Source organism: Cariama cristata, unplaced genomic scaffold (assembly GCF_000690535.1).
Source record: "Cariama cristata isolate BGI_N322 unplaced genomic scaffold, ASM69053v1 scaffold19352, whole genome shotgun sequence".
In the NCBI taxonomy this organism is placed as follows: Eukaryota; Metazoa; Chordata; class Aves; order Cariamiformes; family Cariamidae; genus Cariama; species Cariama cristata.
The window spans coordinates 47,327-63,789 of NW_009604670.1; the positions used below are offsets into that span (position 1 = coordinate 47,327).

The 16,463-nt window shown below is 35.7% G+C and overlaps 1 protein-coding gene across 1 annotated transcript in view; it reads right to left on the bottom strand.

The window, feature by feature from the left end:
• Positions 1-16,463, bottom strand: part of SPAG1 (sperm associated antigen 1) — a 41,772-nt gene that overhangs the window by 10,106 nt on the left and 15,203 nt on the right. The window contains exons 10-15 of the mRNA XM_009695709.1: positions 14,561-14,633; positions 14,084-14,233; positions 8,297-8,710; positions 7,807-7,906; positions 4,559-4,711; positions 65-240 (exon numbers count right to left, since the gene is read on the bottom strand). Of these exons, the coding sequence (XP_009694011.1) occupies positions 65-240; positions 4,559-4,711; positions 7,807-7,906; positions 8,297-8,710; positions 14,084-14,233; positions 14,561-14,633 (1,066 nt within the window). The remainder of the gene's footprint in view (positions 1-64; positions 241-4,558; positions 4,712-7,806; positions 7,907-8,296; positions 8,711-14,083; positions 14,234-14,560; positions 14,634-16,463) is intronic.

A 16,463-nucleotide genomic window follows, 5' to 3' on the forward strand; every position in this document is an offset into this window, starting at 1 on the left:
TATTCCATTTTTTAATTAAAATTATTTTCTTTTTTGTATATATATTTGCATTAGCTATACATACGATTCATCTGCAACTCTTCTTCTGTGTTGATATCTGTAGTACTTCTCGGCTTATTCTCTGAAGTAAAGTTTCCTCCATCCCACCTGTGTAGCTGAGCAGCAACTGGGACAACTGGAATTGGTGGCAGTTTCTCCCTCCAACTGGGACCATCCTGTTCTATTAAAGTCTTTGTTATTCTGAAAGAGAAAAGCCCCATCAACATGACTTTTCATATATTTAACTCACACTTTAATAACTTACACCCAAAGTAAATAATGCAATGTTCCAATTTTTAAAAATGAACAATTATCCTTAAGACCAATTAGAAAAAATATTGTCACAGCAGTCAACAATATTGCACTCATTTAAGATTCAGACTTCTTCCACTTTCTAGAGTATTTATGTTAGCATTTAGAAAACAAGAAGCTGACTTCAGCATGATCTGTAAGCATTTAAGCAAATGATTGATTTTCCAACTAAGCTCTAAATGCTGCCTAACACATACAATAAAGAAATAGGATAAAAAATTGATGTATTTATTTTGTTTACTTTTCTCAGCTCTTCATAGGTGTTACTTGTAACAAGCATAGATTACAGTATCCTCAGACAAAGTGTGGTACCTAAATTTGCCAATGTCAAATGAAACCTCTTACACAACAATCCTCTAAATAACCAATGCAGGTCACAAAGTAGGTATTAAGTTGCATTTTATAGAACAGTCAGAAATTCATCAAGCCATCATTCTTTATCCCCATTTAAAAATGCAAAGAAAATACACAAAAACTGGTTAGTCTTTCTTAAACCAACACATATATATACAGGTCAACTATTTCTGTTCATGAGAGGTTCAATCCAAAATCCATTCAAGTGGGAGTTTCCCATTGCTGTGATACATTTTGGAGAAATACCTAAGTAAATATAGTGAGTAAAGACATACAAGACTTCATGGTTCCATTACAATTTTTGTAGTGGTTTTCAAAAAAAAATTAAAAATTAATCAATTATGAGAATAATAGTGAGATAAATGTCTTCTAATCTCAAAATCAGCTTAAGAGTCAAGTTCAACTGGTGCTAAGTCTAATATCTACTTTAACAAAGAAGAATTCTGATTTGAATAGCAAAGCAAGTCACAGTGATACTATGGCCAACAAACCTGAAATTTGTATATTAGGTGCATTTCCATCTAACACAGGTGTAAAAAACATACTACGTACACATTCAAAAAATAAATAAATAAGTTGAATGTGACATGAAGAACAAGATAGAATGACCATCTATTACCCAATTAAGTTTTCTCGCTTAGTTTTCTCTTTTTAAATATTTGAGTAACAGCTATAAAACAACAACAACAAAAAAGCCTGTGTATGATACTATGGCAACAGAGTCAGAGCACTCAGGACGAAATTATTTTCCCATTAGGGTCTGATAGAAAAACTAATACAAGAAGCATCACCTGTTCTAATCTTTATTGTAAATCAGAAATTATCAAAATATTTTAAAGAACAATATAGAGTAAAAAGGCTGTTTGTAGAGCTATATAACGTGTGATTTTATGTATTACATAATGCTGCATGAAACATAACATTTCTTTTTTTTTTTTAATTGGAAGTAAATTTCTTCATACACAGCGTATCACATTTCGTAGTATTATCTAGTTACTTTATTTGTTTCCTATGTGAACAAGAAGAGTATTTTTTCTTTGTGTGAGCTGCATACACCCTTCCAGGGGTTCTCCTCTACCTGTGTCATTCCTAAACAGTATTTTATGACATATCAACAAAGCAGCTTGGCCAAGTTCTGTTTTCCTCTAATTTTACTAAAACTTTAGGTTTTTAATGACAGTCTGAATTCAACTGTTAAGAAAAATGTGGCATATCATCATAAATTAAATAGCCCTAAGATTTACTCATTTTATTTTATTAGAGAACAAAACTCCACTTCATATTAAAAAGTCCCTTCATCACATTTACATATTTCCCATAGAAAGCAACAGAATAATTCTACAGTGACCCACAGTCCCATTGACTTTCTGTTTAATTTGTCCCCGTTTATCATAATGGGCTTAAAAAGTTAGAAAAAACAACTGATCTAATTCATCAACATCAACACAAAGAATCCTGCAGTATTTGATGATCAATCGACTTCTTGTAACACAATGATCTAAGCACAGTCTTTTGCAAAAATGCATACCTGTGTGCCATGGTCATTTTAAAAAGCACAGGTATCTCATGAAAAAGCTGGGACAAATATACTCTTTCCCCACCACCAACACCCTAACTTGACCCAACAATCCTGTAGTTTTGGAGTTTATCACAAATTTATTTGTACAGTACAATACTCATTTGGGACTTTGGAATAAAAGCTCTCAAGCTATCTAATGCAATTTGCCAACTGATATTAAAGAAGTTGAGACAACTGGAATGAAACTTCCATTCAGTAAATAGAAATGCATAAACATACTGTCCCACATTACAGCAAATAATAAACACTCACTGAAGAGGAAATTAAAATACACAAAGTAGGAAATTCACTGATGTTCACAAAGCTAGGAAAATGCCACTAATTAAGAGTGCTTGAAATGCATCTTCCTGTGACTTGGCACACACATTAAAAGAAACAGTCCTCCCAATTTATCTAAAAATAACCTCAGGATAACCAATAAAAAACCACAATTCAACATCATCTAATCAACGTGATAAACATTCAAATAATTGTTTATACTTGTTTTCAGTTGACTTCTCATAAAAATATGTATTTACATTGTTAATTATTTCCTTCTGATTGCAAAACAATCAGGTACAGGCTTTATATTATCAGGTAAAGGCTTTATATTAAAAATTCTACTTGTCTTTACATGAAAATTATTATAAATATCAGACTGAACACCTATTGAATTCTAAGATTTTTGGAAAACCTGCTTAGTTATGTAAGTACAGAAAGACAAGCCTTAACATGATTTATCAAACCCATCCTCAGATACAAGTAGGATGATGAGTTTTTCCCGTCAGTTTCATACAGCATCACCATCCCATTTCCCGCAGAAACTTAAAACCAAAGAAAACCTCCAGTAAAAGCAGGTTGTTAAGACCTGATATTCCTAATATAAAAAAAGTTCAAATTACATTTTTGGGTTGCCCCTTTAAGGTAAAAGGCAGTAAAGGAACTATAATTTTTTGTTAGAATTTATGTTTTGAAAAGTCTGTTACTTTGGAAATGAATACTCTGGTAAACAATTTCAGTTTCATTCATAAATTACAAAATATTAAAAAATAAATTATAGTAAAAGTTCAATTACGCAGGAGGTCTATGCTTTAGAAACTAACAATTTGCAAGCAAAAATGAATTACCAGCAGAAGAGAAGAAGGAAGAAGCAGCTGAAATAAGGTGATGGGTTGCCAGGGAGGAAAGAGTAATGAGCAGAGAAGCTAAAACATAAGGAAGGCCTAGAGAGGAGAAAAGGAAGAGTGTTAAGGGAAAAAAGGGAAATAAGCTTATTACTAAGCAAGTTACAAGTCAAGGAGAAATATGAAAATAATATCTGCAGATAAAATAAGCCAGGAAGATTAAAAAAAAAGTATAATAATCACACAGATACCAGGACAAGCAGTTATCTCACCAATCCAAGTGCTCTACTATCGCATAGATACAGGGGATCAGAAACAATTTGTGATGTTATCAAAAATACGACTTCTAAGAGGAAGCGATAAAGTGTCATGAACTCTTTTTAATGAAGTAATAATGTAAGTGCTCATGGCCTTGCCTTGAAAAGAAAAAAAGGTACTAGATTCCATTGTTAAAAGTCCTATGCCTGTGGGTTCCTGCTCAATGATTAATGGGTGTTCTGCTTTCATAAATACTTTTTTTGGCCATTAAAAGCAAAAAGGAAAGGAAAGGGAATGGAAAATCCTATCATTCACACACTTAAGTACTTACTATATGTTAATGAGAACACACAATTTTACACTATTAAAATATAATTACAGAAACTGAGATGTCTCTCTTGGCAGCAAGAATTAATGTTGGAAGTATTACCACAAGTTAAAAATAATATTCAATTATATTTTTTACATCTCTAAGCTTTGCAGCCAACTACTGTATCAAGATACTTCAGCATTTACACAACTGCAGCATACTGAAGAATTCACACAACGTAAGTCTCCAACTGCCACAGGAAGACTGCTAATATGAAAGGAAAACAGAAATGTCAGAGAAAAGGTATGGACCTTAAACTATTACTTTACATGGTATCAAATACAAGAAAGAAAACAAATTGAAGCATCAGTAAAAAAAAGGCTTTAAAATATTACATTTTTAAACCAGAAAGTGACCTACTGCTGGCAGCGGAAAACTGAAGCTATGGGAAAACAACTAAATGAAACAGCCAGTCCTCTCTTATAATGCACTAGTTGTGACAACCCTGCCTCAAGGGATACACAACAGAGGCAGCATGTAAAATAAAATTGAATTTTACTTTTCTGTTTGGACTAGTATCAGAAAATCTTCAACTGGAGTTACCTATTAGCACTATCATTTGCTGCTAGGATGCTGCTGTCTATTTGTAGGACTGTTTTATAATCAATGTATGCCTGTCGATACCGTTCCATAGACTCATTTGCCATTGCTCGTCGTAGAAGAGGCTTAAGGGAAAATGGCTGAAGCTCCAGAGCTCTGCAGAAAACAAAAGAAAAGTGCAGGATTGAAACAGAGTAACAGAAATAATATTAATAAAATTATTTTATGATATACACAACTATATGTAACAACTCTGTGATTTCAGATGGGCCTTACAGTAACATAACCAAGGAAAATGGGACTAAGTAGTTTATATTAATACCTTAAATGATATGCAGTTATGAAATTGTTGGTGCTTTTACTCCAACTTACAAAACCCTGTCTTCCATCTGGAAAACTGCTTTCACCACCAAGAAAAGATTAATGTAATGGCAGCTGTTCAAGAGCAAAAGCTATTTTTCTTAAGTCATGCCTAGATCTATGAGAATTTCAAATGTATGGTGCTTTTGCCTACATGACTTTCAGTTCTTCTTCCTTACAGAGAAGTATACATGTAAAAAATACATTTAGTAAGATGTGAATATACACCTGTCTTTTTTTGGCTTTTAGGTTTTTGCCTGTCTTTTGTCTGTTTACTCTTCTGACTGTGTGCCTGGTCAACATTGAGCTCAACCTCTGATACTGTGCAATCAGAACTCCTTCCAAACCCATGCGCTTTTCCAGTCATATGAAAAAGCAGCCCACAAAGGCTTTCTTTATTAAAGACTACCTTTTATAAACCAATGATTCTTGCTAAAGAGACAGATAAAACTTTGAAGTACTGAAATTAAGATGAGTCTAGTCAATTAGATTTCATGGAATCATAAAGTAATTCCAGCTGAGAGGTCCCTAGTCCAACCTCTTGCTACAGGCAGGGTCAGCTCTGAGATCAGACAGGGTTGCTCAGGGCTTTACCCAGCTGAGCCTTGCAAACCTCCAAGGGAATCTCTGTACATCTCTGGGCAACCTGTTGCAATGCCCCTGGCTATTCATGGGGAAAAGGTTTCTCCTAATACACAGTCTGAACCTTGTGTGGTTCAATTTTTGCCTGTTGTCTCTTGTCCTCCCACAATGTACTACCAGAAAGAGCCAGGATCCATCCTCTGGATAATCGCCTCATAGGTACTGGGAGGCTGCTGTTAGAATCCCTGGAAGTCATTCTCCTCTGAGCTGAACAAACCCAGTTCCCTCGGCCTCTCCTCTCCAAGCAAGTGTTCCAGAGATCACAACCAACTCAGTGGCGCTTCACTGAACTCACTCTAGTTGATCACTGTCTTTCCTGTACTGGGGAAGCCGAAAACAAGCACAGTTACCATAGATGTTTTCTAACAAGTGCTGAGTACAAGGGGATAAGCACTTCCCTCAATCCACTGGCTGTGCTCCTGTTTATAAGCCCAGGAGGCTGTTAGCCTTCTTTGCTGTAAATTGGCTTTGCACCATTACTCCTCCAAAAGTTAGAGAAGCAATGATTTCTGGAATAAACATTTCCAATTTCCATTTCATAAATATTTTCAATGTTCCATTTTTCTTTATGTTGCTGAATACATTTGAGAAATACAACAGCGCACAACATCACAACCCCTACAAAACCTCAAGAAAAACGCTTGACATTCTGTAACTTAGAAGGACATTAACACAATTTCAGGTTCCTAACATCAAGAATGAAGAAAAAAAACAATCATTAATAAATTAAGGGGAAGACGGCACTGCTTGAAGAATAGCATCAGTGGGAATGGAAAACTACATTTCCAGGGTACAATGCAAAGATAATACAGCCAGGGACCAAACCACACTACAGTACTAAATAAAGTAACATTAGTGCATAGGAGCCCTACTTTCACTCTCTGTAACAAGAATCAAAGGCAGTCCAAATCAGTCTTGAGACAAACACAGATCCAATAGAGGGGGTTTTATACACTTCTAAGTCTTAAATAGCTAAAATTTAATAAAAGATAAATGTTCAATATTGATTTTTTTATCACCAATACAAGCACTACACCATTTTTTACTTTGAAATCAAGTAAACTAGTCATAGGTCATCCTTTATGTTGTGTTGCCTAGAAGAGATTTAATTGACATTGCCTAATTCATGTGTATTTGCAGTTTTGCAGTTCTGCTTCCCAGTCTCTAAATTATTTCTACCTCTGTTGTGTTCAGTAAGCATCAAAGGTCCTTGTGTATCCAGAAAATATGCATGACATTAAGTAGTAAGAAAATAAACTTCCAATTGCTAAGAATACAAAACCTAAACCCTTTGTATTACTGATTTCAATTAAAGTCTTACATACTTCAAACCTGAATAGAAAAATGTGATGGGTGTTAAGTATGTCATCTTGTTTTATCAGCCAGCTGTCTATGGTCCTGCATCTACTTCAACAAAATATTGTTAACAAGTCAATGTTTTCCAATGACATTTCCAGAAAACTTTTCTGTCAGGTAGAATATATACAGCAAGTCAAATATTTAGCCAATACAAAGGTACATGCATTTTTTTTCCACAGTTGGGTTGTGCCGTAAAAAAACCCAACCAATTAATTAACATGATTTCTAACTGTCTTGAGATGCTTTTTTGCACCTTAAGCCTCAGTCTTACTAACTCTATCTACGAAAATATAAAAAAAAACATCTAGAAATACAGTAATAATTTAGTGGAAGGCAGTGTTCAGAAGTTATTGAAGGTGTTTGATCTTCTCTAACTCCTGTATTCTTAAAAGCCACAATAAGCAGAAAGGATTTTAGCTCAATTACTGAACAGCTGTAATTACTGTTTAGAACTATTCCAAGTAGATACTAAAAAAAACAAAACGCCAAACCAAACACAGAGAACACACACATATACACCATACACATGCTTGAAAGCAATTTCCAACACTGTCATAAGCATCTGACTTAACAAAGCTTTTACATGGAAGTTACAGAGCATCACTGAAGTAAGGCTGCTTTTACACTAAAAATTTTAATTCTGCTATGCATTTCTGTGTACACAGGAAGCCCAAGAACTGCCCTCACACAGTAAGACAGTAAGCTAAAATTACTCCTTCCCTAGGTTCCATGTGATTGTTTACGTAACTGACAAAGGTATCTGTCATTTAGACAGGGAATCAGACTCTACTGAAGATTGTTCTCAGTCAAACTGCAGTAACAATATATCAGTTAAAATGTTTAATCATCGTCAGGAATGTTGTTGCTCTACATGGGAGGTTGCAATTTACCTGTTACAATCCTGAATGCAGTCACTGCAGTTCCCTTCTTTGAGGTAACACGCTGCTCTGTTTGAGTACAAGATACTTAAATCATCTGGACTTTGTTCTCCTAAAAGATGACACAATTAAAATCAAAGACCATTACAAAATGAGATTCAAGAATTAAAGACTTGCATACTGTAAGTTGCCCTGCAGTGAGGCAGTTTGCTGACAATGCAAAGCTGTAAAGAGCCTTCCTTTATCCCATCACCTAGAACATGTAATTGTTCAAACACATAAATAAACGCAAGCAGCTCTGGCCCAAGGAAGTTAAAAGTATTATTTCACTCATCTTCCCATATTTTGTGTCACGTCAATTGTCCTCTAATGAAATGACAAAGAACTTTCTGCACAGAAACTACTGCCAAAAACCCAGGGATAGGCCAGGTTAGTTCATTTGTAGTCCGTTTAAATAACCTAAACAACAATCCCAGATTAAAGTATAAGGTGTTACACTCACCTAGACCAACGACATACTCAATTGCTTCCGAGTATTTGAGCACAGCTTCTCCAAACCGCCCACTCTTAAATAACTCGTTTCCCTCACTCTTTCGTTTCGCTGCAGCGGCGGGAAGGGAAGTAGAACTGCCACCGCCAGCCGACCGAGACCCTGCTCCATGCGACCTGGGGGTCTTCTCACCTTCAGGGCTTTCACCCTTTCCATCACTGGGTAAACAGCCGTTAACTTCACCTTCATGGTCTGACAAGTGCTTTTGTGTTTTTTTCTCTGATGCGCCTTTTTTCAACCGGCTCTCAGGGGATTCCTTCTGGTTCTGTGCCTGCCCCCCCTCCGCCGTACTGCCTCCTCCCCGGCTGTGGAGCTTCCTCTGGGCGGCCCCCATCGCCGCCTCGCCTCTCACTGCCACGCCAATTCCTACAAGGAAGTTAATGAGCTCACTTAGAGCCTGCATCATCAGGAGAAACTATCGTCCTGCCAAAAGAGGGGTGCACAGCCAAAGAACACGGTACCAAATCCTTCGCGCATCCGCATGTTCAGCAGATTTATTTGCCTCAGAAAACACTTCCCAGAACCCAGAGGAATTCCTACTGCCAGGCAGGTATTACTGAGAAGGTATTACTATGAAATCTCGCTTCTCCTTGCTGGGCACATTGTGAACCCCTGTTCTGTAGTGCCAGAATGGTGCCGAGTTCACCTGGAAATTAACTCTTTAAATACCGGCTATTACAATACTGATACTTTGGTTTTCCACGACCAAATCAAAATGCTTGCGTGTTAAAATCAGAACACACAGCTAACAAACCGGTCATGTTGCACACTTCAAAACTTTCCTCAAATATAACAGAATAGGAAAGATAAAAACTTGTAAGTAATTCTCAGAAAAGTTTCATTTAAACATAATGTGAAAAAGCCCTTTATAGATAACTCTGATCATTCAACTTTCACTATTATTTATTACTGACTTAATTAGAAAAGATCATACAATAAGGATATTGGATTTTTATATATATACACACATATTTATATTTTTTATATATATACACATATTTTTATATATATATATTCCTTACCTGAATTCCTAACAGTTTACCACCACAGTATTCAAATACAGATTTCTGCAGAGAAACTGACTCTTAAAACTAGCAGTCACACAAAGGCAACTCTGTGTTTTCGTACTATTAACATGCCAGGTTTTCATCTTTCCTTAACTTAATGTGTTCATCTGTCCAACATAATTTTTTCATGCCTTCATATATTGGAGTGATACTTCCAATTGACTTAAACTAAACTTCTGAAGTTGATTGAATATAGATGAACTCCAGGTTGTTCCAAATTACAGAAATTATTCCTGTATTGGTCTCTACAGAGAAATGTATTCATGAAAGCAGTATTCTAGGCTTTGCCTTAATAAAAATAAATCTGCGTTTATGAACTTCTCTTAAAAAAAAAAATAAATTCCAAAGAAAAGTTAAAGAAAGGTACTGAAAAGTATGGACAGGATTTTGACCAGAATGACAACAAACTAGAAAGAATTTTAATTCATGTTACCACTAAAATAACAAACTTAAAATGGAAGGACTATCATAAAACAAAAGCTACTGAATACTTCAAAAGGAATATTTGAAGGTGGTTTTTTTTTAGTGGATTACGTTCTTTCACTTTATTTCCAGCTACACAAAGTATTTATCCTCCAGAAGCATGGGACAAAAATAATGGTGGCAGAATGAAAAGCAACATATCTAAGTTCAGTTCACAATGAATTCACCTATTATGAAGCCAGGAAACATTTTCAAGTCTTAGCCACTCTGGACTAGCTACATACGAAGGCAACTGGAATGGCCAAAATCACCACAGATTTTTAATAATTTAAAATATTTTTTGCTTTTTTGCCACACATAGTCAGCAAGTATCTCTTTTGTATTATGTGTTCTTGGTGTAGCCGATTGAGATTGTACCTGGATTATTCTGAGCCAGAAGATAAGACGAACAGAACTCTGATCTCTCACTGCTTAGGAGCAGTCTTTGTTTATAAAGAATGAAAAAAGATTTACTGGTCAGCATTTATACTGACACTGTAATTGAGGGGTTCTCTTAACTTCAGGATATGCATTATAAGTGCAATGCTAGAGTGAATTTTTAATGCTGTTTATTTTAACATGACCTAAATTTTCATATTGCAAGCTTGCAATAGAGCCTAAAAGCCACAGTAGGTTGGGCCCCGTTGTGCTACACGCTACACAAATTAATTATAAATGAGAGTTCCTTCTTCAGAGAGTTTACAATTCTAAAAAAATCAAAAATAGCACACTGGAAAGAGGATCAAGGAATACAGAATAACTGTTCTATCAGATAACAAGGTGGCCAAATGTCCTCACACAAGACCTCATCAATAAGTCTTCCAACCACAAGGAGAACAGACACAGTTAATTATTCAAGGCTGCCATGGCAAAGAAACTTCCTATTACAATAAAATTCTATTCACAGAGATTACTACAAATTAAGATTTGGATAGGTGCAAATTCATGTATGGCATAAAGGCCAAGTGAGCAAGGATACAGAGCAGCCAGTAAGCATTAACCAACAGATACCTCAATTATCTCAAAGCCTCAGTGGTAGAGAAGAGCAGAAAGCAATACAAAAACACAACAGCAAGCACAACTGATCACTTGGTAGGAAAGAGGTCTAATTGTCTCCTACCCAATATGCTTTGCTTCTCCACAAATCAGAAACTTCTGTTCTCTGTGAAAAGCCATGAACACATGTTGAAGAATTATCTGTAACATCAAATAAATGTTTCATTATTCCATATGGAATAATTCAAGGAAAAAAAAAAGTAAAGACAAAGAATCTAGTTTTATTTCACAGAATCAGAGAATCGATTTGGTTGCAAGAGACCTCTGGCATCATTGAATCCAACCTTTATTTGAAGATGTCCATTTCAAAAAACATGTTTAGAAAATCAATAAGATAAATTCAAAGAGTGTTATCAACCCCTATTTGTTTTGGAAAGCTGTAAATCAGTCATTATGATGACAGCTCCATTTATTTAAGGGCAGAAAGCCCACTTCTTCAGAGAAACCATGATACACGGCCAAGACCAGTTGAGAACACAGTATATAATGCATCAAGGATGCAGAGAGAGTTTTCGTACTTTTCAGCTCCTAACAACGTTCCCCAAAAAGGATAATCTAGTGAAAGAAAACAAAATAGCGGACTAATATAAGGAGATGCTCTTCAATCTAAGAATGGTTCCAAATCACAGTACTGTCACATTCAATGACAAAGACCTTAAATTGGTGTTATCAAGTAGAAAACAGATGAGGGGAAAAAAAAAAAAAATCACAAAATAATTCTCCATAGCCAACTGCTGTGGCATCAAGTAAATTTAATACCACATAGGCGGTGAAACTAGAAGTCAGATGAAGGATTTAACACAAAGGAAAAAGAGGTGCTCTGATGCTTTAATATCAAGTGTCAGTGTACCAAACTAGCAATCTCAAGGTGCACAAAACAGGAGGACACATACAAAATTTAAAAAAAAAAAATAAAAATTATCCTGAATTGGGAAAAAGGTCTCATCCAGAAGAATATTCTCTTCACCTCTGAAGTGTAATAAATAAACCATGCACAAAGAGAACACTCTCTAGGCAACATCTTTTCCCACGGTCAACTCGCAAAACGTAACTTTGTCTGTTAGGAGGTTTCTTGTAGGTGCCCAAAGTACATCTTCTAAAGAGACATCTGTTGTCAACTTTAGCAATAACAGGTTCAGAAATAATAATTTTAAAGCTAACTTAGACTTTATTTGTTTAAATGCACTATCCTTTTTATGAATAAATATTCACTAAATTTCAGAACTGTTTACTACAATATTTTTTTAATTATTGTAATGGATCAAGTAAATATCACACAATTCAGCAGTTTATTATGAATTAAAAGGGGCTATTTAAAATTTATTTATTTATCTTTAAACCGTATTTATGCCTTAATAACTTCTATAAACATGTCACAATATCAGGCGCTTTGTCGAGTACATACATGATTTTTAGTTTTTACAGTGCCTGAATACTAGTTTTTACAGTCTCTAGGACATAAGCAATTTTCCGTTTCTATTGTGCAAAAAGGATTTTATTTACTTTTGTTTTCAGTTACATAGAAGATGAAGAGAGACTACGCTCTTTATTTAGGCTGTTTTGTTCAAAGCTGAGAAATCAATTCTTCAGAGCTAAAGAAAACAAAAAACATTTTGTTGGTTTTCTTCCAATGTCTAAATTATAAGTCTAGTAGGAATGCATGAGGCTTACCAACTAGACTGTGAAATAAATGTGACTACATGACTGGACTACATGGACTACTAGACTGACTGTGACTACATGTCTAGATGTATAGAGAACACTTATAAGATGCTTAGTCTACTTATTGCTGTTAGGTTCACAGGATGTATCAGATTTATTCAGTAACTGAACTGACTTCGTATTGGTTTCCAGTTGTACTTGAAAACACAGAGTAATCTATGAAGATGCTTGCCTCCTAAGTCTCAAAAGTACTTCTGTATATCACATGACCAGATGTGACATTGACATCAGTTGACAATCTTCCCTGTGTTTAAAAGCCTACCCTTTCATCAACAGAATGGGAGTCTTCCTATGGAGCTAGAAGGCACTTAGTCATCTGAATGCTCCCAATGGAAAGCAACCCTAAATTAACCAATATTTAAGGCTGGGAACATGATCCATCCTTTCTTCCAGGCTTTTAGCTGATGAGACTTAGAGAATACCTACTGATTTTGAAAAATGTATTTTCCTTAAATTTGTGTGCAAATAATGCATTATCAAATCACACATTACCGTCTAATATTCACGATTAAGTTGGAAAACCCACAGATTGATTTAATTTCAAGATAAAGAACTACATAGGCCACAGAAAACAGAAAAGTCACAGTTGTCATGCCACATTACCTTAAAGAACCAACAGAAAGGAGAAAGGGTGGAAATTGGCTGCCTAGGGATGTTGCAGGCTGGAGCCCAGACATGCAACTGAATCTAAAAGCAACCTGCCAGCACAAACCTCAATAGCCCCTGCTGCCTCACTTCCTCCTCTAAGTCATGTATTCTGATTATGCCAGTAGCTTCATCTCAGCAGTCTTGCAGTTAGTCACACACTAATCCAGGAACAGGAGCTGCACTTCAACTGCTTGTGAACTACACACAGTACAAGAATTACACATTGTTTACCTCTAATATATACTTTCGGAGCACAGAGATGATCTCTTACATTAAAAAACAAAAAAATATGGATAGTTTTCAAAACAACCAACCACCAAAAAAAATCAAATTACATGCCACTTGATCATTTTTATACCCTTTGATGCAATCAAGGGAGGAAAATGCAGAAGAAAAATGTGATGGCGGGAAGGCAGGAAAGCTGTGCGAAAGAAAAAGCTAAGGAACACAAAATGTTCTCTAACACCAGAAGAAATTCCCAACTGGGTCCACATCAAAGGACAGGTATAAAATTATACAGGACACAGGGAAGTAGGTGATTTATAGCAGCATTTTCCATCGGTCTCTGTTATACCCTTTCTAGAAATAATTCCAAAGACGTGTAATAAAACTGCATTCTAGATTTCACACTCAGATCCACTTTAAGTAGTGAATGTAATTTTAGTCTTCAAACAGGGAAAATTCTTTGCAAGCAAATATGGGTGAATTGTGTGAACATTGCAATATCAAAGGCAATAATTTTTTTCCTCAGGTTAAAATTAAATAGGAAATGACATGACATTACTTTTATCTCTACCACTTCTTTCATGTTCTTCTGTATTTTCCACTCTTTCTTCATCACCTTCTGAATCCTCTGCATCTTGAATAAGTATTCTTTTTCCTTTGCCTTGAGTCTCAGATACAGGCTTTAAACCTTTCAGTTTCTTTTCAATCTCTAGCAGATTTTTCTGCAATAGAGAAAAAACAACAATAGCAGAAGCCTTTTTTAATAGCTATATAAATTGTAATTTATATACAGAAAATACATTCTGTTAAATAATCCACATAAGATCCTGAAGAACTATTGAGATAAATGTTACCAATATAAAAACAGAGAAAATAAACATCACTTTTCCAAGAGTCAGTATCAAAACCAAGATTAACACTCAATTTCTGCCTCTTAGAAACTCAGAAGATATCACACAAATAAATAAGTACTTTTCTTGAATGAACTGCTTAAGCAAAAAAAGTTTACATCAAAAGGAAAAAAAGTAGGCTGTACTATTGTGACACCTGGTGTGGTCTACTCGGAAGAGACATGGAAAACAGGCTCCTTCCACAATCTCCGAAAAAGCCTAAAAACAGTTTGTCAAAATTTATGCTATGGAGAATTTGGTGTGTGAATGATATCTGATGGAGGAATGTAACTGATACAACTAAAATCAAGAGACGACGATTTCTTAGCAGTGTAGCAGAAGGACACTGTTGAATACTGAAAAGGTTTGCTCCTCTTCTAAGAACTGCAAATTAGATGATCAGCCTCTCATTCCATAAACATTTTTGATTACTCAAAAAAAATACTCCAACTGCACTTCACACTTTCAGAGCCAAGTAAGACACACCCAACATAATGCATTATTCTGAATTTAATTCAATGATGTACAAGGAAGAGCCATCAGTACTCAGTTCCTCATGAAAAACATAAAACAAGGACAGCAGCAAGCAAAGATTCATGTGGACAAAGTACCTTGAAGAATTCCTATTACTGACAACCAATTTACCTTTATATTAGTGACTCTGCACATAAACATTCACTCTGCATGTGTTCCACACATTCATGTTTAGCTCAAGACGGTTTTGAGGATCCTCCAAGCAAAGAGCAACTCAAAAAAAAAATGCCCTGCCAAGCACTTGTTACTTCTACACGTCTCAGCCAAGGCATAATAGCTGACACAGATAAGGACAAAGTACAGACATCTGCTTTCAGCTACAGAAGCATTGCTCAGCAAAGCTACTAATGTATTTAGATCTCTGGAAGAGTGTACTCGAAATGAATGGGTATGTTCTGTCTGGTATTACAAGAAATCTCATCACAGCCTATTTGATAATCTTTTCACAAAGACTGTTGCGGAGTTTGTGAACACAGGCTTAGTGGTTCAGTCTTGTAAACAGAAAAAAAAACCAAAAGCTTTTTTTAGAACTCAAATCTAGAGACAGGGGTTTAAAAAGAAAGAAAGAGGAAAAAAAAGCAGGCAGGTTGATTCCTTGGTTGATGTGAAACTCGGGAACTATTCTGGACAGGAATTTAGCTCCAAGAACACCCTAAAAGGGATGAATGCTGTATGCAGTGAATTTGACGTAACAAGCTTGGATCTCTCTCACTAGTGCAAGAAATAGCAGTGATCAAATAACTCCAGGGAAAGAACTAGCAATCAGCAAGCTGCTAGCAGCTCAAAATGTGCCAACAAGAAGAGCTGAACAGAGTTCAGGTGATGAGGAAATTGCACAGCATCCAGAAGTCATACATAAAAAACCTGGGAGGGTAGCAGTCTGATGGACTCCTAACAGACAAAGAGCAGTTTAGTATCAGAACTGCCTAGTACTGAGGATTCTCAGGACATGTAGAGTCCAAATGCAAGGACAGGGTTCTAACCCACAAAACACCCCTAAGAAGATACCAATGAAAGGACATGAACCAATCCTCTCCTAAATAGCTGAAGTAATAGTAGTACAAGGACCACATCCAAACTTTGAGTTTCCAAAGAAAGCACCTGGCTTTCTTAGATCCAAAATTGGCTAAGACAGTTCCAGATTCATCAGAAGGTATGAAAGCTTTTTCATTCTCTAGCCTGGACGTGAGAAATGAGGATTTATAACATCACGCTGAAGTGAGGACAGATCCCAGGTCCTCTCCTTTTGGGTTAACTTTACCACTACAACAATAAAAGCTTGGCATCTCTTTTGAATTTTTCTTGTGAATTATGTGTCAAACTTAAATACACCTATCCAATGGATCTTTTTGAGAGAAATTTCCAAATAACTTTGATCAGCTAAAACACTAATACTGTAAGCATGTTCAGCAGTAAAATTTTAGGCACGTAAATTACATCAATCTAGAAGACTTGAATGCCTACAGGTTCTCATGATTAAGTAGTGAACAGAACATCTGGTCACATTCAACTACC